This window comes from Phyllobates terribilis, unplaced genomic scaffold (assembly GCF_046119375.1).
Source record: "Phyllobates terribilis strain yellow unplaced genomic scaffold, ASM4611937v1 Scaffold_3__8_contigs__length_932513732, whole genome shotgun sequence".
NCBI lineage: Eukaryota > Metazoa > Chordata > Amphibia > Anura > Dendrobatidae > Phyllobates > Phyllobates terribilis.
Genome location: NW_027362763.1, coordinates 264,814,416 through 264,840,828, shown reverse-complemented (window position 1 = coordinate 264,840,828; position 26,413 = coordinate 264,814,416). Strand labels below are relative to the sequence as shown.

Here is a 26,413-nt window from a genome sequence, read left to right as displayed (position 1 = left end):
CATTCAGATCTAGGATGTGTTATTTGAGTGTTCCCTTTATTTTTTTGAGCAGTGTATATAGGGGTATGTTTACATGGAGCGACTGACGGCACTTCACACCGATCGCAAAACCATTACCAATCGGCAGTCATTTACTGTGGTCTGTCTGTTTAAACAGGCTATTAAAGGGGTAGTCCAAAACTAAATGTTATTTAACATCATAACCTAATCTTTTTTCTAATATACTTCAATTTAAAAGTCCCTATTCTTCCCTCACTACACTATCTGATTTTATTTTTTTCTCCTTCCTCTTTGATGCAGCTTCATTTGAGAATTCCAGGTCAAGATTAGATTATGGCATTAAATAGAGTTTAGGATGAAAATATGATTTCGTTTCGGACCACCCTTTTAAACGATGCACACTGAGCGATCTGTCTCATATTATATAGCATTCCGTTATATATAGCACTGTTCCCTTTTAAGTAGCATTACTTTTTATGTATAGCGCCGCCCCATATTATATAGAGTCCTCTTGTTATATATAGCGCCATTTCTTATTACATACTATCCTCTATTACGTATAGTGCTATGTTATGGATGTGAGACGTTATTACTGTAGGGGCTAACTAAGGGATATTATTACTGCTGTGATGCATTTTATTTTTGAGGATACTGTTTTCAATGGAGGAGGGAGGAGTTCTGTTACTGTGCAGGGTGGCACTGTCTCTTTTTTCTGACATTGTAGAAGTTGGGGAAAAAGTGGGGAATTTGCTCTAGAGAACTTATTTTCTGCACAGAAGAGTCTTGGCTGGGAGGTGATGGTGGTCAGTTCTGGATGAGGAAGAAAAGCGAAGGATTTAAACTAGAGATGTCACTAGTGAGTCAGTGTGTTACCTGTACACTGACACTATACTACGCACAGAGCTTCTGTGTATAATGCCACTTATGGTAATATTACTTTTGTGGTTTTATATTAATGATCAGTATTGTAGTATTGGGCAGGGCAGCATGGTGGCTCAGTGGTTAGCACTGCAGCTTTGCAGCACTGGGGTCCTGGGTTCAAATCCCACCAAGGACAACATCTGCAAGGAGTTTGTATGTTCTCCCTGTGTTTGCATGGGTTTCCTCCGGTTTCTTCCCTCACTCCAAAGACATACTGATAGTGAATGTAGATTGTGAGCCCCAATGGGGACTGTGCCCATAATGTCTGTAAATTGTCTAAATTGTAAAGTGCTGTGGAATATGTTGGCACTATATAAATAAAATTATTATTATTCGGTCATTATGTGATCTGGTCATGGTGTAGAGGTGTAGCGCCGGCATCCTTACTTGGCTCAGCTCCCTCCCCTCAGTAAGGACACCGACTAACTCACCGTCCGTTTGAGTCTCCTGCCTCCGCTCATGCTCCATTGGGTCTGCGCACGTCTGGCAGATCTCCTGGCAGCAGTCTTAAGGTGTGCGCACGCCCTGACTCTTAGACAGAGCGCACACTCCTAAAATGTCCCCAGCCAGTAACTGGGAGACACTAAAGGCACCTTCACCTGTTGGGAGGTGCCTGAGCAATGTTTGTACAAAATTAGTTAATACTTGCCTGCCTGCCGTTAGGTTCCTCTGTCCGCTTAGTCTGATCCTGATCGTGCTTCGTCTCACCTGTATCCAGCTTGCATTCCTGACCTGTCTGATAAACAGAGGCCACTCAGTCTGTACCAGTACCAGTGGCCATCCGGTCTTCTATCCAGAAGCCGCACAGTTTGAACCCGTTCTAGTGGCCGTCCTGTCTACTTACCAGAAATACAATATATTAAGAGAGAATTACAATATATTAAGAGATGACCCGGCAACGTGAGCAGCAGGATCAAATTCTGAACTATCTTCGGTAAGGTAACACCCAGCTTAAAGGAGTACTCCAGGGAGATAAACAAAAATAAATTGTGCTGTCCCTGCCCTCAAACTATAAAGATGAGATGTCCATTGCAGTTTTATATTTAAAACCCCTGTAATTCCATGTGACAGGATCTGCTCCCCCCTCCCGTCTGGGACATTACATCATACACCAAGTGCTGCTCCCCCCTTGTGACTAACAGCGAGCCTGAGAAGAGGGGGTGTGGCTAGTCCCGTTCTCCGCAGAGAAATAGCTATTATCAGGAGACTGGCTGATTACAGCAGTGTGCAGCTCCCCACTGTTATGTCCCAGACAGAGGGGTGGGTAGTACAGTGAAAAGCAGCTTCTGTCACACCAGCCCCGATAAGGTCCTCCTGTCTGCAGTCCGATGTGAGGGGACGTGGCCTGCTCAAAGCTTCTAGTAGCAGCCCCCTAATAATATCTCATTCACAGGGCTACTAGAAGCTGGGAGCAGGTCACACCAACCACTTACTGGTCATATGGCGTCTTTGACAAGGAAGCAGAGATGTTGCCTCCCCCCAGGCCGTACGACTGTCCCATTGACCTGCTCCCGGGATCTTCACCTCCTTGAGGCCGTATCTACCCTGTCTCCGGCTGAGATCCAAGCCCTGTTGGAATACATCAAGGAGACCCTGGAAAGGGTTTTTATCCAGAAATTGTCCTCACCGGCAGGAGCTGGTTTCTTCTTTGTTAAGATGGATGGAACTCTCCAGCCTTGTATCGATTATAGGGGTCTCAACCAGATCATGAACAAAAACAAGTATCCTTTGACGCCGATTCTGGAATTGTCTGATCACTTTAGGAGGAGAAAGGTTTTCACAAAACTTGTATGCGGAAAAGATTATATGCTCCTTGCAGATCATGAAGGAGATGAATGGAAGACCGCTTTCAACACCGACTGCCAATACAAATACCATGTTCTGCCGTTTGGGCTCAATAACACCCCAGCTGTCTTGCAGGAGTTCATGACATCTTCAGAGCTCTCTACTCCAGTGTGGTGATTTATCTGGATGATATCCCAGTTTTCTCTCCAGATATGTCCTCTCATAGAAGGAACATCCTCCAGGCTCTGCAGGGACTCAGAGAGAATAGACTGTATGCCAAATACGAGAAATTCGTCTATGAACAGACCACCCTGCCCTTCCTAGGCTATATTATTTCTGACATGGGCTTGAAGATGGATCCTCAGAAGTTGACTCCCATTCTTAAGTGGCCGCGTCCTATTGGTGTTAAGGCAATCCAGCGATTCTTGGGATTTGCCAACTACAGCCAGTTTATTCCTCATTTCTCTTTCACTGCTATGATCCGCAAGGGTGCCAATTCCAAGGTTTGGAGTACAGGCTGAGGAGGCATTTATCTCCCTGAAACAGGCTTTTATTCTGCCACTGTGCTTCACAGACCCAAAAACAGCACGCCATTCTTCATTTGGAGCACGGGCGGTTCTCACACAAAAATCTTCCTCCGGTCACCTGGTAACCTGCAGTTTCTTCTCTAAGATAGTCTCTGCCCCAGAAAGAAACTACTCGATTGACGACCGAGTTGCTAGCGATCATAATGGCTCTGAAGGAATGGCATTATTTACTCGAAGGAGCAGTCCATCAGGGCGCCACATACACCGACTATAAGAACCTGGCATACCTACAGTCTGCGCAAAGGCTGAATCCATGCCAAGCTAGGTGGTCGCTGTTCTTTGCTCGCTTTGACTTTCTTACATTTTTACCGGGCTAACAAGAACGTCAAGGCTGACACACTCTCTAGGTTCTTTCTACCTCCTGATCAAGAGAATGAACCCCAGCATATTATTGAACCCTCCAGAATGGGGACTGTGGCTCCTGTGAACTTGTCTCCCAATTCCTCCCGGGAAGACTTTAGTGACAGAAGGAGATTGGACGCGAGTTCCGCAGTCGGGGCCCTCCTCGAACTTGGCTGGCCATGCCGGGCAGGAGAAGACTACACAACTCATTTCTCGTCATTATTGGTGGCCTACAATGAGAAAAGACATTCTGGAATAGGTTTCTGCCTATGCTCGAAACAAAACCCCTAAGCATCTTCCGTCTGGGTGTCTTCTACCGCTTCCTGTCCCTTCTACTCCCTGGTAGCATATCGCTATGGACTTTATTACGGACCTCCCTGTGTCCTCTGGCTGCTGGTCATCTGGGTCGTGGCTATGATTGAGAGCATGGTAGCGCACAAACTGCATAGGCCTAATGCTATGTTGATTCTAGTTTTTAGAGCATTTAATTAAATGTTTAATATTTGCTGCCTCTCTCTTCAGAGTAGAGCCCTGGTCTGCATAAAAGTCAGCAACAGGCTTAAAGCTTTTGTTTTGTTTTTTTTTTTGTTTTTTTTGCCAAAACAAAAGCTGATGGCTATGTATATAATATGTATATAATACGGTGTTCAACTGGAACTGCTCATGTGTGATTTGTGAGGACGTGGTGCAGAAATGGAGTTGTTCCAAGAGTGGGACTGTGGAAGGTTCGAGGTGTGGAGTGGAACCTGGGTAGAGTGTCAATTTTGCCAGTATAGGGCCCTGAAATTCCTGGTGGCAGCCACATACATATACATCTTTGCTACCTACTGTGTATACAATACCACATTTTTGAAGTGCCTTCCAGCCATATGACTCATGACCCAAAACATCCTTCAGTTAGGACCTGCAGTATCCATACAGCTTTAGTGATGTGCAGTTCTGGCAATTTTCTCTCCTGCCCTGCACAAGTATTCTCCCTAAGCCCAGAGGCAGCTTACCATAAAATGCACACACTTTTTATCAAGATTTTTTGCTAAACGCAAAACGGGCATTGTTTTTTTTTTTTAATTACTGTTTACATCTATTGTACCTCAACACCTTTATTACACTGGCATCTGTCTATAACATATGATTGTACCCTCTTTTGTAATTGATTGTATATATTGTGTGTCTATTATGTTATGGTATTCACCAGGCATGAATGTCTTGCGTCATGTATATGTTTTTAAGCTTATTCAATTGTAATTGATGTTGAAATAAAATCATATTTTTATTCATATCTTTGCACTTTTTTCCCCTATCGGTGTAGTCCATATTATGTGAGGGGAAAAAAAATAATAATAATAGTCACCAGGTCAAAAATTACCCATTTTTGCTTTATTCCTGTTCATTAAAGTATTCAGGTTTTTTTTTGTTTTTTTTAATTTAAAAACAGCCATAGAGTTCCTAAAGTTCCCAATACATGATGGGGAAGAAAGTGGGGGGTTTGGACCAATTTCTATGGCTTTACAAGGGGTGTGTGGCTCCTAGGATAATAATCCAAAGCAGCCATAAGACACAACCACATAGAATCCTGTGAGCCACACCCCCTTGTTAAAGGATAATAAAACTTAGCATTATATAAGGGAGTAAAATTTAAAAAAAAATGGCTGGAACTGTATGGCAAATTAAGGAAAAAAACAACTACTCATGCAATACTTGCTGGGAACAGCAGAAATAAAAACAAAAAACATCAACTTTTTTGAGGTAGCAACAGGTCCCGTTTAAGAAGATGTACACGTACACAGTCTCTTTACAGAGTTTTCAGAGCAGAACCTTGGAGTGGAAACTCTCCATAGCCTTCTCTAAAACTTTGTTGTTTTTTTTAAAGGAGGTTCTGGAACAGAAACTAACAAAAAAAAAAAAACCATGAGGATGGATCACCTCTTCTGGAGAAAGTAGTAATTTTCAGAAACTGAAATGCCCAGATATACATATCACCTTATTTCAAATGTGCCTGTACCAATATATTTCATATATTAAAAGTTAGACATCTTTTTCAATACATTTAAAAAAAAATTCACAAATATTACATTTTACCAGGTTACAATATAGAAACACATTTACATTTACACCTTTTAGTAGAATATTTCCTTCCACAGGAGTCCAGTGATTAACACTTCTATGCAATGTGTGCCTTCTTACAGAAACACCATTACTTCATTAAAAGTGGGATAAAAGCTGTACACTTTTTTCATAACTTCCTTAAAAAAGGTATCGTCCACTACTTTTTCACCACATTTGACCTATCTAAACTATTAATATAGGCATACAGGTTTTAGACTGCTGAGAAGAGTCCTCCCTGTATGCCTCGTATCAGATGCCTTGTTGAGAAATCGTCTTTTTTCACTTCATATAAAGAACCTCTACCAGGCTCGGGGGAGGATGTTTGTTACAACAAGCACATCTGCAGGCTCCGCTCAGCTTCAGCTTCCATCTCACAGGCCGACAGGGTTGTAATATTGTTGCAATACAAGAGAGCTCAGAGCTGCAAAAATGTATTTGCATTAAGACAAGGTTCATTTCTTCTCTTCTGTGTTAGTTACTTGTCTCACACTGGTAACTCCTCCTTCATGTAAAATAAGCTCTGGAGGCAAAGTTATCTTCCAGGCAGCATCCTTCCCATACCATGGAAGAGGTAATTTATATATAAAGCAACAAATAAACATGCATTGCTCTGGAAGAAGACATCAGATCACAGATTTCAAGACATCATATAGACTGCTTCGGAAGGATGACACTGACTGATTCCATTTAAAAGATTATTAATGGGGCCCAGAGTGGAGCACAAAAAAAAAAAGTTAAAATGTGTGTGTGCTAATGCTTTCTGCTGATGGACTGCATTGGTCACCTAACATCCCCGCTGAGAGACGATCGGAAATACAATGCAAAGTACAGAGGTCCATATTTATGCTTTTGCACAAATCTGGGCCATTAAATCTTTTATAAAGCAGTAGTAATACCTGTAATGTGTCACTCCTTCGAACTGGAAGCAAATATTGTAAATAAGATAAAATGGAAGTTTATAATTCAGTCTCTAGCGCAGGTGTGAGTCCACCAGTTTTTCCACTTGATCTTAGTACTTACACTGCATTTAAAAACTGTTTTATTAGCAATCTGTGGGACCCCACACAAGAATACCTATAAAATAGTTTAGTATTCTTTAGATCGTTAAATATTTAGACTTATAAACTGTGCACCATATAGTGTAGTGTGAAACTTATCATTGAATTATTCCTTTATGGGTACATTCACACTTGACAACATTTTTCAAAATCTCATTTACATGCTAAAATAATCCAATACAGAGGATAAATTGAATGGTGCTAAGGATCTGGCATCCACAATGTGTCGATTTATTCTGTAGCTTTTCATAGTGGATCCTCCTGCATCCACTCTCCCTTTTCAATGCAAAAGTTGAAATTTGTAGAATTCCACAACATTTCTACAGTGAAATTAGTTACAAGTCCCATGTGGACGTTCCCTTATAGTTGAGTTAACAGACAGGTCATTAAACAACATAGCACCAAAATCGACAGTGTTTGGTCAACTGGGCCAAAAGTTTTCTAACACGCCAAAGTAAATTTTAATCCTTGCCGAAGAACTGTTGTCTAAATTTAAGGGGCTGTCCAGGACTTACATCACCAATATGAGATTGTTGGAGGTCAGACCCTCCCATCTGTCCGGCAGTGGACAGAACACAGCAGCCCTGCCAGGTATTTATCCATATCCCATTCACTAGAATGGGTGCAGTACTCGCCACTGCTCACTAGGTAATGTATGGGGCTGCTATGTTCGGATCCGTACATAGCCTAATTCTTGTCACTACAGTTCTCGTTTTTTTTTGGGGGGGGGGGGGGTGCCAGGTGTCATGCTTTCACTGATCTCATATTGGAGCAGCAGCCATTATTAGGTCACCAATTGTTAAGTCCAGCAAAACCCCTTTAACAATGTAAGTGATGGTACATAGGCCATTTCCAACAAGGTCTCTATGCAGAGTACATAAAACTAATCACATTGGACATCAGCAGCTTGTTGAAATAGAGCTAGAAAACGGTCTTACAGAGTGCTTGAACTGCATCGAGCCAATGACACAATTTCTAAATTTTTGGCTTTAAAGTATCACTGTAAAAATCATCACTTGGAAACTACACAAAAATAAATTAAAAGCAGCACTGATCATGGCAACAAATAGTTTGGGTCCCTTCCTGTAATTAAATGAAAAAAACCTCATGTAACATTAAGATGATCGTTCAATCAAGACTTTGGTCACTCAAAAATATAGATTCTAAAACTTCACAATAGGAAGTATTTAAGAAAATGTAAAAAAAAAAAAAAAAAAAAAAAAGGAAACCAAATATATATTTAGAAAACGAAGAGGCTGGTCTGAGACACTAGGTTTCTTCTTCATCCACAAGCAATGGCTCCACTTCTAGCGCTAGTAGATTAGACTGGGTGGTCCGGTGCTTTCGATAGAGAATGAACTGTGCAGTCATCTGTTTTTTTTTTTTTAAGTTACGGAAATCACCTACAAAACGTTAGCATACACTTTGAAAGAGGTTTTGACATCAAAACTAAACATCTCTAAATGTATAGAAGTTCATGCCAGAAATTTGCATTCGGCAGGAGGTTATATTGGTCAGCTGTGAGGTTTTCCCATTGTAACCAGTGTGGGACCAGTGGTCATCAGTCTTCAGATATCCATCATATCTTAAATAGATTCCTGTGAATGATGCCATAAAGTGGCGTTTGTCACTGGCTGTGTGTACGTACGCATATTCATGTACACACACACACTTATACTGGATGGATGGAAGCCAAGGAACATCTTTTGGCCTCCTTCTTGCAGAGTGTCCTATAGCTACATTTAGTTTAACGAAGGGCAAAATTATGATGTGAAAAGGGGTAAAGTGCACCGGTTGAGCATGTTTTCTATAAATTAGTAAAACACTGAGATGTAGTTTAGTGGTCTGATGAAGCAGACAAACCTAAATGGAACATTTTTTCACATTTTGTTAACAATGTTCATATTTAACATTTTATCAGAATGCACAATTTTTTTTTTTCTCCACCACCTACAGTGAAGGAAATCAGTATTTGATCCCTTGCTGTTTTTGCAAGTTCGCCCACTGACAAACATGAACAGTCTATAATTTTAAGGTTAGGTTAATTTTAACATTGAGAGATAGAGCATCCAAAGAAAAAAAAAAACAAACAAGAAAATCACATTGTATAAATTAGATACATTTATTTGCATTTTGCAGTGAGAAATAAGTATTTGATCCCTTATAAACCATTATGAGTTCTGGCTCCTACAGACCAGTTAGACGCTCCTAATCAACTCGTTACCTGCATTAAAGACAGCTGTCTTACATAGTCACCTGTATAGAAGACTCATGTCCACAGACTCAATTAATCAGTAAGACTAACCGCTACAACATGGGCAAGACCAAAGAGGTTTTTAAGGATGTCAGGGACAAGATCATAGACCTGCACAAAGCTGGAATGGGCTACAAAACCATAAGTAAGATGCTGGGTGAGAAGGAGACAACTGTTGGTAAAATAGTAAGAAAATGGAAGAAATACAAAATTACTGTCAATCGACATCGATCTGGGGCACCATGCATAATCTCACCTCGTGGGGTATCCTTGATCATGAGGAAAATGACACGGGGGAAACTTGTTAATGATCTCAAGGCAGCTGGGACCAGAGCCACCAAGAAAACCATTGGCAACATATTACGCCTTAAAGGTTTAAAATCCTGCAGTGCCCTTAAGGTCCCCCTGCTCAAGAAGGCACATGTGCAGGCCCGTCTGACGTTAGCCAATGGACACCTGAATGATTCTGTGAGCTATTGGGAGAAGGTGCTGTGGTCAGAGGAGACAAAAATTGAGCTCTTTGGCATTAACTCAACTCACCGTGTTTGGAGGAAGAGAAATGCTGCCTATGACCCAAAGAACATCGTCCCCACTGTCAAGCATGGAGGTGGAAACATTATGTTATGGGGTGTTTCTCTGCTAAGGGCACAGGACTACTTTACCGCATCAATGGGAGAATGGATGGAGCCATGTGCCGTAAAATCCTGAGTGACAACCTCCTTCCCTCTGCCAGTACATTAAAAATGGGTCGTGGCTGGGTCTTCCAGCAAGACAATGACCCAAAACATACAACCAAGGCAACAAAGAATGTGCTTCTTTTTGAGCCACTCAAGGTCATGGAGTGGCCTAGCCAGTCTCCAGACCTTAATCCCATAGAAAACTTATGGAGGGAGTTAAAGCTCCGAGTTGCCAAGCGATAGCCTCAAAATCTTAATGATTTAGAGATGATCTGTAAAGAGGAGTGGACCAAAATTCCTCCTGACATGTGCGCAAACCTCATCATCAACTACAAAAAACGTCTGACTGCTGTGCTTGCCAACAAGGGTTTTGCCACCAAGTATTAAGTGTTTGCCAGAGGTATCAAATACTTATTTCTCACTGCAAAACGCAAATAAATTTAATTTATACAATGTGATTTTCTTGTTTGTTTTTTTTTGGGATATTCTCTCTCTCAATTTTAAAATTAACCTAACCTTAAAATTATAGACTGTTCATGTCTTTGTCAGTGGGCAAACTTACAAAAACAGCCAGTGAACAAATAATTATTTCCTTCACTGTACATTAATATAAGCAGGTCATCATCTGTAGAAGGCTGATCCATGTCATGACACCGCGCTGTACAGCATCACCTGTCAAAGCTCAGTAAAAAGTAACCAACCATTCACCAATATTACGTGTTATAGAAATGCACCGACCATGACACTACAAAAAGGATACAAAAAAGTCAAGCACAAGAACGCCAAAACTTCCAATGAGCCAGGGCAAATGGTGTAATATATAGCGATTCTTACTATATGGAACTGTAGGCAATTTCAATAGGAGACTCAACCCATACGTAAAGTTTCCAAGCATGGCTAATGCAAACAACATATACGATGTGCCCTCTGTAGATTTCCTGTGAAACTGTAGGAAGAATAAGAACAAATCGATGATTATCCTTTATAAAATTAATAACTTCACAAATCCGTGAGGAAGCAGAAAATAAAAGTAACCACAGTTCTCACCAGTTTCTAATAGGGCTATACATCGTTTACAATCATCCCTTCTTGCTAATAGAAACTGTGGATTGAAGGAACCGCAAACCATTTCTAGACTGAAGGAACTGGGAAAACGCTCCAAAAGATGACCGGGCATCCTCCAGGTGTCTTTTGAGCCTCCCCATTTTCAGCTCACTTTTAGCTGCTTGGAATAAATTTGTCATGTTTGCAGCACATACCCATGTAGCTTACATTTTTAAGGGAACAGCATAGGAGTAGGTTATACCCTCAAAAGCGGTGTCAGAAAACACACTTTTGAAAGCCAGAAGGGGACTTGGAGTCTAGGCTGACTAAACGAAGAGGCCTGACTGCTTCTTCATGCCTCACTTTCTATGACTGATATGCCTCCCTATACATATATAAAGGGAGAGATATTTCAGTCTAGGAGAGCTGGGCAGGGAATGATGCAGCTTGTTAGAGTGAAACACATGTCTGATTCATGCTTTCGGGGCTGGGACTGAATGGCTCTCCCAGCAGGGTCCCTTTAAATCAAGGAAAACCGTAACTAAAAATAATTACTCCTATACAGTGGTGTAATAGTGTGTCCATTTTAGGACATGATCAGATATCAAACTCAAACATCAGAATGGTGTCAGTTTGAGGCTAAATACCCTGTCTGTCTGAGAATGGATTTTGACAAGTGACTGACAACTAATAATAAAAAGTCACTGTTCACTGATGGGACTTGAACCCAAAACTATGTCTAGAAGCCAGTACACTTACCATTGAGCTATAAATTCAGTTGAAGCAATCTAGAAGGAGGAAAAAAAAAAAAAAAATTCTTCTTCTGCTCCAGGGATTTGAACCCGAAAGCTCCACACTGTGAACCCGAAACCTTACCATTCAGCCATAAGGTCAAGTGATGGTGACTGGTAGCTTTTCTTGTCTTATGAGATCAACCATGAAAATACTCAGGGTGACTAAAAGTCATTGTGATTTTGATGTTTGAAGAAAGTCACACATCAGACTCGCACATCAAAATCAAACATCATTTGAATTTGGCTTGGAGGAGGTATTTGTGAAAGTCCCAATGAGGTTCAGACAGGTTTGCACTGGAAATCCCATAACCAAATAGAATGCCTAGATTTCAACTTAGTTTATAGCTCAATGGTTAGTGCACTGGCTTCTAGACAGAGTTTTGGGCTCAAGTCCATCAGTGACTTTTTTTTTTTTTTTTTTTTTTTATTATTACAGATGTCAAAGTCACTTCTGAGACAGGGTATTTAGCCTCAAACTTACATCATTCTGATGTTTAACTTTGATATCTGATCATGTCCTAAAATGGACACGGTACTCCTAAGAATTATCCAATGACTACTGTAGATGGTCATACCAGGAAACTTCCCTCATGAGACGCTCACCTTCAGAGCTGGCTTTGCCATTATCAGAAAACTTCACAAATGGTTAACTTAAAGAGGGACATTCTGAAGTAGAAAGCTAAAAAGAGCTACTAATATCATTCATGCGAATGTACGTGCCTCTAGCCATTTAGAAATATGATTATAGTGCAGACGCCACAGTCCGTGCAGTCTCCCAGGTTTCTGCCTCTAGTACTGCACGCTCACATTACAGTCTACAGTGGAGGTAATGGAGCCTGGAGGTCCGGGCTGCTATTTCGGGCTCCTGCACTACAGCAGTTTTTCTCTACAGCTGGAGGTACACTTTTTTAGGTACTTTAATCACAGACAAACTTACATTTTTATGGAGTTGAGGGAAACGTGAGCCCAAATAAAAAACAGAAGAAACATAACCACAAATAAATCCGGACATCTCTGTAACTCCAAGCGAATGCTAAAAAAAAAAAAAAAAAAATGAAATAATTGCATTTGAAATATTGTTCCTTTTTAAATCAAGGTAACATTTCTATTGGTGATACAGTGGTGGCCAAAAGTATTGGCACCCCTGCAATTCTGTCAGATAATACTCAGTTTCTTCCTGAAAATGATTGCAATCACAAATTCTTTGGTATTATCTTCATTTAATTTGTCTTCACTGAAAAAAACACAAAAAGAATTGCCCTAAAGCCAAATTGGATACAATTCCACACCAAACCTAAAAAAGGGGGTGGACAAAAGTATTGGCACTGTTTGAAAAATCATGTGATGCTTCTCTAATTCGTGTAATTAACAGCACCTGTAACTTACCTGTGACCGCTAACAGGTGTTGGCGATAACTAAATCACACTTGCAGCCAGTTAACATGGATTAAAGTTGACTCAACCTCTGTCCTGTGTCCTTGTGTGTACCACATTGAGCATGGAGAAAAGAAAGAAGACCAAAGAACTGTCTGAGGACTTGAGAAACCAAATTGTGAGGAAGCATGAGCAATCTCAAGGCTACAAGTCCATCTCCAAAGACGTGAATGTTCCTGTGTCTTCCGTGCGCAGTGTCATCAAGAAGTTTAAAGCCCATGGCACTGTGGCTAACCTCCCTAGATGTGGACGGAAAAGAAAAATTGACGAGAGATTTCAACGCAAGATTGTGCAGATGGTGGATAAAGAACCTCGACTAACATCCAAACAAGTTCAAGCTGCCCTGCAGTCCGAGGGTACAACAGTGTCAACCCGTACTATCCGTCGGCGTCTGAATGAAAAGGGACTGTATGGTGGGATACCCAGGAAGACCCCACTTCTTACTCCAAGAGATAAAAAAGCCAGGCTGGAGTTTGCCAAAACTTACCTGAGAAAGCCTAAAACGTTTTGGAAGAATGTTCTCTGGTCAGATGAGACAAAAGTAGAGATTTTTGGGAAAAAGCATCAACATAGAGTGTACAGGAAAAAAAAGAGGCATTCAAAGAAAAGAACACGGTCCCTACAGTCAAACAGGGCGGAGGTTCCCTGATGTTTTGGGGTTGCTTTGCTGCCTCTGGCACTGGACTGCTTGACCGTGTGCATGGCATTATGAAGTCTGAAGACTACCAACAAATTTTGCAGCATAATGTAGGGCCCAGTCTGAGAAAGCTGGGTCTCCCTCAGAGGTCATGGGTCTTCCAGCAGGACAATGACCCAAAACACACTTCCAAAAGCACTATAAAATGGTTTGAGAGAAAGCACTGGAGACTTCTAAGGTGGCCAGCAATGAGTCCAGACCTGAATCCCATAGAACACCTGTGGAGAAATCTCAAAATGGCAGTTTGGAGAAGGCACCCTTCAAATATCAGGGACCTGGAGCAGTTTGCCAAAGAAGAATGGTCTACAATTCCAGCAGAGCATTGTAAGAAACTCATTGATGGTTACTGGAAGCGGTTGTTCGCAGTTATTTTGGATAAAGGTTGTGCAACCAAGTATTAGGCTGAGAGTGCCAATACTTTTGTCTGGGCCATTTTTGGAGTTTTGTGTGAAATGATCAATGATTTGATTTTTGCTTCATTCTCTTTTGTGTTTTTTCCTTGCAAGCAAATTAAATGAAGATAATAAGACCAAAGAATTTGTGATTGCAATCATTTTCAGGAAGAAACTGAGTATTATCTGACAGAATTGCAGGGGTGCCAATACTTTTGGCCACCACTGTATAAGCGTAGAAATGAACTGCACTATGTCACAACCATAAATAAATCACACTACATCAGCAGTTACAGCAGAACTGGTTCACATTTTAACAGCATTCTTCATACTAGTTTTGTTTGTGCAGCGCAGCTGGAAACATGGGGCAATGACCTCACCATTTGTCATAGATTGCAAAATCACAATGTAATTTTTCTCATGCGGGAAGAACATGGGACCAGAAAACCCCAAATCCTCATTGGAAAACAGCTGGAAAACTTTGTGCAGATATTTCCATGCAGAGCACAGATGCTAAATGCAGGCTGAAGTATTCTTATTGAATTCTTCACTTGGAGGTATTCTCAAAGTTGTCTTTTGAGAAGCTCAGAGCTGTGCAATCTTTTTCTCCTTACATCCTGGTTTCAAGCAGAGTAGGCTCTCCTATTATTCACCATTAGGATGGAATACATGGGCTTTCTCAAGAGTCATGCCTCTTAAGACCAGGTATTCCAGCCGCGAAGCGCACATCGAGGCAACTCCTGGCCACCGCTCCATCCCTGAGCTGTTCCACGCTGGATTAGGCCCTCTCTTTACTAGGTGAGCAATGTGTTCGATTCAGATAATTGACACTATTAAGATATAGCTGATTGCTGAACTTAATTGTATTGGCATTTGTGTCTTATGACCACTTGATACCTCTGTTCCTTTGCCACCTTTTTTGAGTTACTTGGGTCTCCTTCAGTGAGAGACCACAGAGCTAAGCTCGCTATCTCACATGCCCCATTTTTAGAATCTCTTAAAATTAGTACATCAAGTCAATAGTAACTATTTCTACTAACAAAGTTTTCTATGCCATTATACTCCTATGTTCTCCAGTTGCTGTATATCTCTGAGTAGGCATGTCCGTGCAGGGACGGGAAAGAAATTTCTCTCTAACCGGACCCCTGTTTATATAATGCTGGACGCAGTTTGTTTATTGCTCTCAGATTAAGTGGCATAGAACATGGTGAAAGAGACCCGGATTCTACCAATGTGTCAATTACTGGGCTGCTTGGTGTATTTTTGATTAAAAAAAAAAAAAAAAGGGATCACTGTTATCAGAATGATTTTATCGCTAAAGGACTAGTAAACCTGCTGCCAGGTAGTCTTTTATATTCATGAGCTGTGTATAACACCGCTCTCACCAATGATTAGCAGCTTTCTGTATACACCCTACATAAGCAGAAAACTGCCCATCAGAGGTTTGGGCAGGTTATGCAGAGCTCAGCAGATAACACTGACTATATCAAAATGACAGCAAGTGACATTACTGGAATCAGGGTCTCTGCCCCAACATTATGCAGCTCTCTGATGAGGCAGCAAACACCTGGTGACAGATTTCCTTTAAGGAACAGACACTTGTTTCAGCCACAAATGTTTTATGGAGTACAATTGAAAATATGCACCAATAATGAGAACATGGTCTTGCACATATGCTGCAGTATGGATAAACTAAGTGTTGTAGTAATGGATATTAGGTTGTAGATTCATTTGTGGAAAGTAAAAGGGCTAGTAAAATGTTTGTGGCAAAAAAAGAAAAAAAAAAAATTAGAATTAGACTTACCGGTAATTCGGTTTCTAATAACCTACCACGACCGCACACAGGAGCATGTAACCCCACCCTAATAGGGACTGGAAATACGAAGAGGTTTACATAGCCCCTCCCACATCCTCCCTCCAGTATTATTACAAAGGACCACAAGAGTATAGATGCTTCAAATTAATTTTTATTTCTACTGATCAAGCAGTCGTAGAAACAATAAGGGAGGGGGAGGGAATTACCAGTGCTGTCGTGGTGGGTTATTAGAAACCGAATTACCGGTAAGTCGAATTCTATTTTCTCTAATAACCCCCCACGACAGCACACAGGAGGTACACCAAAGATATACTAGGGAGGGACAATAGCCTGAAGAACCTTCCTTCCGAAGGCTAAATCTCCAACAGACATTAGGTCTAGTCTGTAGTGTTTGGAGAAAGTATGAATTGAGGACCATGTGGCAGCTCTGCAAATCTGTTTGATGGATGCGCTGGCTTTTTCATCCCAGGAGACAGATATCGCCCTTGTAGAATGGGCCTTGAGCTTTGCTGGAGGAGGTAGATCCTGGATCTGGTAAGCCTCCGTAATCACCCTCTTAATCCAGTTGGCTATTGTGGATTTTGCCGCTTTCTTTCCTCTGTTTGGACCTTGTGTATGGACAAATAGGTTCTGGTCTTTCCTTCCTTCTTCTGTTTCCTGAATATAGTGCAGTACTAATCGCCGAACGTCCAGAGTGTGGACTTCCATTTCTTTTTTATCTTTTGGGTTGTCACAAAATGATGGAAGGATTATCTCCCAAGATCCGTGGAAATTTGAGACCACCTTAGGTAGAAATGAAGGGTCAAGTTGGAAAATTAGACGATCTTCCAGGATTCTCAGGTAGGGTTCGTTGACCGAATGGTCCTGTAGTTCACACACTCTTCTGGCTGTAGTTATTGCCACCAGGAAAGCAGTTTTCCAGGTCAGACTGTCCAGTCTTATGGCTGATAAGGACTCAAAGGGTGGAAAGGTTAACCCTTTCAAAACAATGTTAAGGTCCCAGGGGGGAACCAAGTCTGTTACTCTAGGGTGGATGCGGGTGGCTGCTGTCATAAATCTTCTCACCCACTGATGTTCCGCTAGTCTTTGATCGAAGTATGAACTTAACGCCGTTACCTGGACCTTAAGAGTACTAGGTCTGAGATCTTTTTGTCCAGACTTTCTTGTATAAAAAAAAAAAAAAAAAAAAATATAGAATCTGAGCCACATCCGCCCTATGAGGGTCAGGACGAGTGGGTGCACACCATCTTAAGCAGGTTTTCCAGATCATATGGTAAATTGTGTTCGTTACAGGTTTCTTGCTCTTCTGGAGAGTTTTGATGACTTTCTCTGAGAGGCCTCTTGTTTTTAATATCAGTAATACAGAAGGCAGTCTCTCGGGATCCGGATGGTGAATCGGTCCCTGGAGAAGGAGATCTTTGATGGGAGGAAGGATTAGAGGGTTCTCCACACTCAGACTGGTTAATGTTCCGAACCAACTTCTTTTTGACCAGCGAGGGGCCACTAGGATTACTCTGGTCCCTTCGGTCCTTCTCTTCTGTAAGGTTTTTGAAAGGATAGGCAGTGGGGGAAAGGCATATGCTAGTTTGAATTCCCATTTGTAAGCGAATGAGTCCATGCCCAAGCAAGGGCCGTTTGGATCCAGGGAGAAATATTGAGGTACTTTCGCGTTCTGGTGTCTGGCGAAGAGATCTACCTCTGGATAGCCCCATCTCTCGACTAAAATCTGAAAGACGTCTGGGTTTAGGCTCCATTCTCCTGGATGAATCTTTGTTCTACTTAAGAAGTCGGCCTGGACATTGACTGAACCTTTGATATGAAGAGCCGACAGGGATAGAAGAAGATGTTCTTCGGCCCAGGAAAATATTCTCGCTGAGATTGCTTTTAAGCTTTCGTATCTTGTGCCCACTTGATGACGAAGGTGGGCTACCGTGGCGATATTGTCTGAAAATATCTGAATGAGATTTCTGGACCAGAGGCTCTGCTGCTCTGAGGACTTACTCTACAGCTTTTAGTTCTCTGAAATTTGATTAGAGTTGGCTCACCTCTTTGGTACATATACCCTGGAATAGCTCTTGGGAGACTATGGCTCCCCATCCCTTCTCGCTGGCATCCACCTTTATGGTTACCAGCGGATTCTGGATCCATGGTACTCCTCCGTTCAGATTCTTTACGTTCAGCCACCAGAATAGAGCGGTCCTTACCCGTGGTGGTATAGGGATTCTTCTGTTCAGAGACCGTGGGGATCTGTCCCAATTCGTAAGGATGTGGGTCTCTAATGTTCGGGTATGTGCCTGAGCCCAGGCCACCATCTGAATACAGGATGTCATAGAACCGAGGACCGACATGGCATCTCTTAATGATACTGATCTTCTGCTCCTTAGGACATTGATCTTTGCTTTTATCATGACCTGTTTTTGTTTGGGCAGGAATTACATCTGGCTGTGGGAATCCAATAGTACTCCTAGAAATGTTTTTGTCATGGAGGGAACCATATCCGATTTTTTGTGGTTCACTAACCAGCCCAGAGACGATAGGATCTGAGTGGTCAACTGTAGATGTTCTCGAAGTACTGGTACTGAGGGCCCAATTAATAACATGTCGAGGAGGTATGGAACTATTGAAATGTTCTGATCCCTGATAAAAGCCATGACTTTTGTAAATATTCACGGGGCTGGTGAAATTCCAAATGGGAGAACATTGAATTGATAGTGGACTATTTGTTTCCCTTGAGCCACTGCGAATCTTAGGAACCTCCTGTGAAGTGGATGTATAGGGATGTGGTAATATGCATCCTGGAAGTAGATTGTGGCCATGACATGGTCCTGTCCTATCAGGGGAACAGTCGACCTGATGGATTCCATCTTGAATCTTTGGTAGTGGATATACTGATTCAGTTGTCTTAGATTGATTATAACTCTGTGTGAGCCATTTGTTTTTTTTATTACGAAGAGTCTGGAATAATGCCCTGTGCCTATCTCTCTTGTAGGAACCAGGGATATCACTCCTGAGGACAATAGGTCTGTAAGACCGGACATCAGGGTGGCCTGACGACTGAGAAGCGAGCTGTGTTAACTTTATCCTCTGTGGAGGATAGGAGGAGAAATTTATTTTTACTATGAACTCGACAACCCTAAGGACCCATGGGTCTGAAAAAATTTCTTTCCACCGAGGGAGAAAATTCGAGATGCGGCCCCCGACTGTCCTGACGTCATGGTGTTCGGACGTTGATTTTGAGAGAGAAATTTTTGAAAGATTTTTGCCTCCTCTACCTTTTGGGTAGCTCCATCGTCCTGTTTTCCCTTTACCCCTATATTGAGGGGTCTGCACTTGGGAGGGACGAAAAGGCCTTTTCCTCACATTCCTAGGTTCCGGGAGGGCCTTCTTGTCTAAGGCCTTCTTTAGAAGATCTAGGGCTGGCCTTTACATGTATTTCCCCTTAAAGGGGATGGAACACAACTTCATTTTTGATGCCACGTCACCATTCCAGGATTTCAACCATAAGGCCCTTCTTACAGAGTTTGATAGCCCAGATGCTCTTGACGCCACTCACGGATTCTGCGGAGGCGTCTGCTAAAAACCCCATAGCTTTCTGTAGAAGCGGTAGGGATGCCAAGAGGTCTTCTCTGGGGGTGCCCGAAACTAGGTGTTCCTCCAGTTAATCTAGCCAAGGAGCCATTGATCGAGCTACGTTCATAGAGACTGCGTTGGTGCTTAATAGTGTTGCTGAGGTCTCCCAGGATTTTCTGAGTAGTCCCTCCATTTTGCGTTCCAAGGGATATCTTCAAAGGGCAGTGTGGTTTTCTTCGCTACTCGTGCAATTTGGATATCCACTCTTGGGACTTCAGACCAGCATTCTGCCGTCTCATTGTCTACAGGAAATCTATCCCTTAACTCCGTAGGGGCATTTAATCTCTTTTCTGGAGATTCTCACTCCTCTAAGACTAAGTCCCTAATACTCTGGTGTATAGGGAACACCAATTTTTCCTGGAACGTAGCCCCCCAAATATCTGATCCTGTACTGTTTGGGGAACTTTTTCTTCCTCGACCTCCATAGTTCTCCTTACCGCCATGAGGAGTTCCTCCAATATATCTGATGGAAAGTAATATCTCTCTCGTTGGGAGTTAAAAGAAGTTGGACTTAGTTCACCTTCCTCCGGAAGATCTTCAGAGATATAGATCTCCTCTTGAGAGTCTTCCTCCCCTCCCTTTGACGGGCTAATCTTCCTCTTTTTGGCAGCTGAGGGAGTAGATGTAGAACCCTGACTAGGTGAGGGTGTAGGGAGAGTGACCGAGGCTAAGGAGGATTTGATCTTTCGTACAATCTCCTTTATCTCCTCCATTAAGGAAGGTTGTTCCTGCCTGATAATCTTCTCCGTACAGTCCTTGTATAGGGGCTTTCTATGGGAGGACGATAGATTTTTTGTACAGATGGGACATCTGCGTGACGGTTTAACTTTTTCTCCAGATGCAGGTTCCTTGTCCCCCTACAAGAGAGGGGAGAAGGGGAGGGGAGCTATAATCACTATTTCCTGCATCTGGGAGATGGACTACCAGTGCCATACTTACTGTGACCAGACCGGCGCTGGGCTCTACAGATGCAGAGCGAGAAGCTTCAGACATGGTTTTGTCCTACCTGTAGATGTCTTCCTGTGCAGGGCTCCTTTTTATGGGCGACCGGACCAGCGCCTCCCTCTGTTTAGGAGGGCTCCTCCCCCGGTGAAGATCTCTGATCACCGGCGTCATTACCGCTCTTTCCCCCCATAGCTTTTTGATGCGGTCCACAGTGGAATGCAAATCTGCCGGAAGTGACGTCATCATCCACCGCCCGGCGTCACTTCCGGCGCCGCGGCGTGCGCTCCACATCCTGGAGCCGGCATCGCCCACGCATCCAGCGGGGGAGAGGAGGAGATAGACCGGAGAGCTCAGAGAGGCCTCCGGTCAGAAGATCCTGCAGACCTTGCCCGAGAGCGCAGACTGCAGGAGGGGGACCTGAATCTGGAGGAGACTGGAGCAGCGCCCTGAGGAGGAGAGGTAAAACCGCTTGATCCTCCTCTACCCAGCTAGTAGCTTTCCCCCAGTGCCTGTCGCCGGCCCAGCACACCGGGGATGACCTCTTCATCCCTAATAGGGACAGGAAATAACACTGGAGGGAGGATGTGGGAGGGGCTATTTAAACCTCTTCACATTTCCTGTCCCTATTAGGGTGGGGTTACATCCTGTGCTGTCGTGGGGGGTTATTAGAGAAATATCAATTTTTGCACAAGTAATGACATTTATTTTAGTCGCTTAAATAGCGCCATTCATTAATTCCACAGCAGACATCGGCACGGACCCCATTAGGGCTCACATTCTAGATTCCCCATCAGTATGTCTTTGGAGTGTGGGATAAAACCGGAGAACCCAGAGGAAACCCACGTAAACACAGAGAGAACATACAAACTTCTTGTAGATGTTTTCTTGATGGGATTTGAACCCAGGTCCCCACATTGCAAGGCTGCAGTGCTAACCTCTGAACCACCGTGCCAGCTCTGAATAAAATCACGGCAGCTCCACAGTTCTTGCACATTAGTACTACTGATCACCCGCTGTGCAGTGATCTACAGCAAGCCTCCACTTACTTCAATGGAAGTGTGTGGCATTTTCCTGCACAGTGGGTAGATGGCAGTGCAGCTATAAAGGAAGAAGCAGAAAGTGGCATCCATCCATTTGTTGTTGTAAATGTTCAACATACAACATAACTTATCTGTTTTGTATTTCAATTAAAAAAAAATAAACTGCTGCATTTTCTTGGTTTAAATAATTTACCTGGTTTACTTCTACATCAGCATTTCTTTCTAGGTTCCTGAGAAGCAGCTGACTAGGGAGGATAACAGACAGTGCGATGCACAAGACCAGCCATCCTATACAAAAACCTTTCAGGCTTCCACTTCCTATAATAAAAAAATATATATACCATATATAAAGTATGTATTAATAAAGGCATCTTAAAAATGAGAACTATAACTCTCACAAGATTACCAAGTAAATTGACTTGTGTGAACATGTACTGAAGATCAGTTCACCATTAATGTGTTCAGGATTCTCAGGTAGCACGGACATGTGCCAGCATCTACAGGCTTTTCAATCCCAAACATAGAAAAAGATCAGTAATGCAGAGATCCCATAAAATGAAACTATTATTAAATCCTACAAAATAGAGAAGCCCATAAACTAACCCAGTCATCAGTAGTATATGCCTTACTCATGGCCAACATCAAGTTTATGTCCCTCTATGTAGCCTTGTCCAGACAGCTGTATAGAAAATTAGGCCCATGGTATCTGAAGATTGCGGACGTGAAAGGCTCAGTGTGTTCGCTGCGGATGGGTGCCGAAGCGGCCTTTACATTGCATGCATTAATCTAGTCTATAAAATGGACCAAAATAGTGCACGCTGAAAAATTTTCCATACACACCATCAGTCTGGGTGTAAAAATCGGCCATATGCAAGTTATGTCCATGTGTTCTCTGTCGTGTTCGGTCCGTGGAACGCTTATACACTTGTCTGGAGGAGTCCTTATGGTCGGCTATGGCTGATCAAACCTTCTCTGCTTGAATCTGGCTGGCTATCAAATTTGTAGGAACAAATATAGAAAACATGCATCGGGAAATAAATAAACATTAGGCCACGTTCAGTATTTTACATCTGTATTTGTAATCCAAAACCAGGAGTGGGTGATAAATACAGAAGTGGTGACGTGTTTCTATTATACTTTTACTCTGATTGTTCCACTCCTTGTTTTGACTTACAAATACTGATGTAAAATACTGACCAAATACTGAACATGTGAATGTTGTCTTAGTGAGACAAATGAGAATAGAACTTAAGCCCGAGAGAGCTCATAATAGCAACCTGTTCAATGATCATAAAATTCATCAGTAATAACATTCTATTGGAAGCAGATATCTGACACAAATCACATAATCCAAATATAAAATACATAGCCCAAAGCCACTACATTCCCCTCCAAAAAAAAAAAATCATATTTTTTTTTTTTCCCTCTTTTTGGATTGCATTGGCATTGGGCTATGTATTTATTTTTGGAGTAGTGGTCTATATATACAGCTCTGGCAAAAATTAAGAGACCACTGCAAAATTTTCATTTTCTCTGATTTTTCTCTTTATAGGTATACTTCTGAGTAAAATGTACATTGTTGTTTTATTCTATAAACTACTGACAACATGTCTCCGAAATTCAAAGCTAAAAATTTTGTTTATTTATTTGCAGCAAATGAGAAATCATCAAAATAAAAAAAATGAAACCGTGCTTTCAGACCTCAAATAATGCAAAGAAAACAAGTTCTTATTCATTTAGAAACAACAATACTCATGTTTTAACTCTGGAAGAGTTCAGAAATCAATATTTGGTGGAATAACCATGATTTTTAATCCCAGCTTTCATGCGTCTTGGCATGCTTTTCACCAGTTTTTCACACAGCTTTTGGGTGACCTTATGCCACTCCTGGCACAAAATTTAAGCAGTTCTTCTTTGTTTGATGGCTTTTGACTATCCATCTTCCTCTTGATTACATTCCAGAGGTTTTCAATGGGGTTCAGGTCTGGAGATTGGGCTGACCATGACGGTCTTGATGTGGTGCTCCTTCATCCACACATTGTTTGACATAGCTGTGTGGCATGGGGCATTGTCCTCAGAGTTGGGGAACATTGCCTGAGCAGAAGGAAGCAAGTGTTTTTCAAGGATAACCTTGTATGCGGCTTGATTCATACGTCCTTCGCAAAGATTAACCTGCCCAATTCCAGCCTTGCTGAAGCATCCCCAGATCATCACCGATCCTCCATCAAATTTCACAGTGGGTGCAAGACATTGTGGCTTGTCATCCTGGTAAGTGGAAAGTCGCTTTCGCCCTCTGCTGGTCTGTAGCTTTGCTGTCCCCAATGTCTGCTTCTTGACCTTGTTGTAATGGACTGCCGTCTTCGAAATATTAAGGATGGAGGCAACATGACGCTCACTGTATCCCTCTGCTAGTAAAGCCAGAATTGAGCCCTTCTTTTCCTCACTCAAGACTTTTCTTTTCAACTCCTTTTGGCATGGTTTAAAGTTATTTTTTCATTCAAATTACTTTTGGGCTATTCCTAGCACTTGTTTTGCCACCCAGCTTGTCCTATTGCAAGACGATTGTGAAGACCACCACAGTGTTTTTTATGCTTTCCCTCGTTACATAAGATTTGGTTCAGGTGATCACCTAATCAGAAGCACATTAAGTAGAATGAGGTGCACTGTGGTTGGAATTCAACTGACACTGGAATGGAATGGCTGTCAGACATGTAGAGATGGTGATCTTTAGAAAACTGTGCAGTGGTCTCTTAATTTTTGCCAGAGCTGTAGTTTTTTGCAGCATTGTCTTCACCTATCTCATGGCCCCAATTATTCAAGAACTGTGATCTTGATGTGGCTGTGTTGGAGTCAGACATTTCTGAATCATTTAGAGACGCATGTCTTGTCGAATGGCTTGCGCCTTCCATGCGCCACACCAGAAGTCTTACTCTAGTCCCAGACTGGAGTTTGACCTCTGGCGTAAGGAACGACACAGCTCCTCATGAATAAGATGAGATGTGGTGTCATGCCCCCGCCGAGTCACAGCTCCGTCAATATTGGTGATAAAACTCAGAGCTTCTCAAAAACTTTGCGACTTTCAAAGCAAATTATGCCAAAATTCTGACTATTGCTTTAATGAACCGTGGCCAATGTGTTTATTGATGCATATTTCCTTTTACTAACCATTAGTATAAAAGAATTGTTTATTAAGGGTTACAGAAATGAGGGAAGATTTGGAACTGGCCTCTTCAGCAGCTGAATAAAATTTAACAGCTCAATGTCCCATATTAGTAATAGAAATCTCCATTGTCGCCAAGTAGTACTGTGTCTATGGGGAAGTTTCAAAATATGCCCTCCCTCTACATACAAGGGGAAATGGTTATCCTAAGTACAGTGTTGTCTACTACAATGACTACAGATGTTCTTAGAATTGACATTTGCTATACAGTCCTGTCATTTTGTGAGAATTACAAAATCTGTCAGAAGTTTTATGGCTGTCAAATTAATTACAATGCTCAGTAGGGGAGTAACGTTCAATCATAACTTCCGGGATCAAAATGTATTGTCCCACTGCTGATCAAATCTACTTTGAATATTTCCATACATGAGGCTGAGAGTCCAGCGAGGGTGGTCCTACTGGTATCAGTTCATCTATCCCCCATATGCCTGACTTGTCTATTCAGCATCACCTTGCCTTTGTTATCCACAGCGCTAAATATACATCACTCACATGGACAGGGCTGGCACTAGGCAGCAGAGAAGGAATACACTAGCCGGGGATGGAAGAGCCATTTTTCTTTTTTCTACTTTACATAGATTAGTTTGGCGACTCTGAAGTTCAGGGAATGTTCCCTTTAAAAGCCAATGAGGAGATATATTCTGTTCAGAGGTTATTTAAAAGGTTTCCTTACTTCGGTAGATTTGAAACTGTCAAAACAGCAAATCTATAAGAAACACATATTGTAGTAATTTCCTCTTCAGGTTGCAATATTCTGACAATTGCTGCTCCATGAGACAAATGACTCACACAATGAATACAAATGTATAATTACCTTTCAGCTTCTTGTTTTTCAATTTGTAGTAGGCAAACTGTGATATCATAATTATATCCATGTTGACATAAAAAATGGCAGTGACAACCTGAAAAGAAACATGTAAAAATAAATTATTAACATGGAATCTAGAGGACCAGAAACTTAAAATAATTGAGTTCATAGACAGTGGTTGCCTTTGGGGATCAGGTGTCATTACTGTGTCCATATTGCGCGGCACAGAAAGCAGAACTGTGGTGTTAAAGGGCGAGTCCAGGAGTACACCACTGATACAGTTATATGAAAAAGTTTGGGCACCCCTATTAATCTTAAGCTTAATGTTTTATAAAAATTGGTGTTTTTGCAACAGCTATTTCAGTTTGATATATGTAATAACTGTTGGACACAGTAACATTTCTGTCTTGAAATGAGGTTCATTGTACTAACAGAAAATCTGCATGCAAACAAAATTTGACAGGTGCATAAGTATGGGCACCCTTATCATTTTCTTGTTTTAAATACTCCTACCTACTTTTTACTGACTTACTAAAGCACTTTTTTTGGTTTTGTAACCTCATTGAGCTTTGAACTTCATAGCCAGGTGTATGCAATCATGAGAAAAGCTACTTAAAGTGGCCACTTGCAAGTTGTTCTCCTGTTTGAATCTCCTCTGAAGAGTGGCATCATGGGCTCCTCAAAACAACTGTCAAATGATCGAAAAACAAAGATTATTCAACATAGTTGTTCAGGGGAAGGATACAAAAAGCTGTCTCAGAGATTTAACCTGTCAGTTTCCACTGTGAGGAACATAGTAAGGAAATGGAAGAACACAGGGACAGTTCTTGTTAAGGCCAGAAGTGGCAGGCCAAGAAAAACATC

At 41.9% G+C, this 26,413-nt stretch overlaps 1 protein-coding gene across 1 annotated transcript in view; it reads right to left on the bottom strand.

Moving 5' to 3' along the window:
• Positions 1-6,460: 6,460 nt before the first annotated feature.
• The window catches only part of LOC141259198 (lysosomal amino acid transporter 1 homolog), a 34,306-nt gene continuing 14,353 nt past the window's right edge, over positions 6,461-26,413 (bottom strand). Inside the window, exons 3-7 of the mRNA XM_073674784.1 lie at positions 25,556-25,643; positions 21,715-21,839; positions 12,506-12,601; positions 10,491-10,676; positions 6,461-8,170 (exon numbers count right to left, since the gene is read on the bottom strand). Of these exons, the coding sequence (XP_073530885.1) occupies positions 8,069-8,170; positions 10,491-10,676; positions 12,506-12,601; positions 21,715-21,839; positions 25,556-25,643 (597 nt within the window). The 3' untranslated portion in view covers positions 6,461-8,068. The remainder of the gene's footprint in view (positions 8,171-10,490; positions 10,677-12,505; positions 12,602-21,714; positions 21,840-25,555; positions 25,644-26,413) is intronic.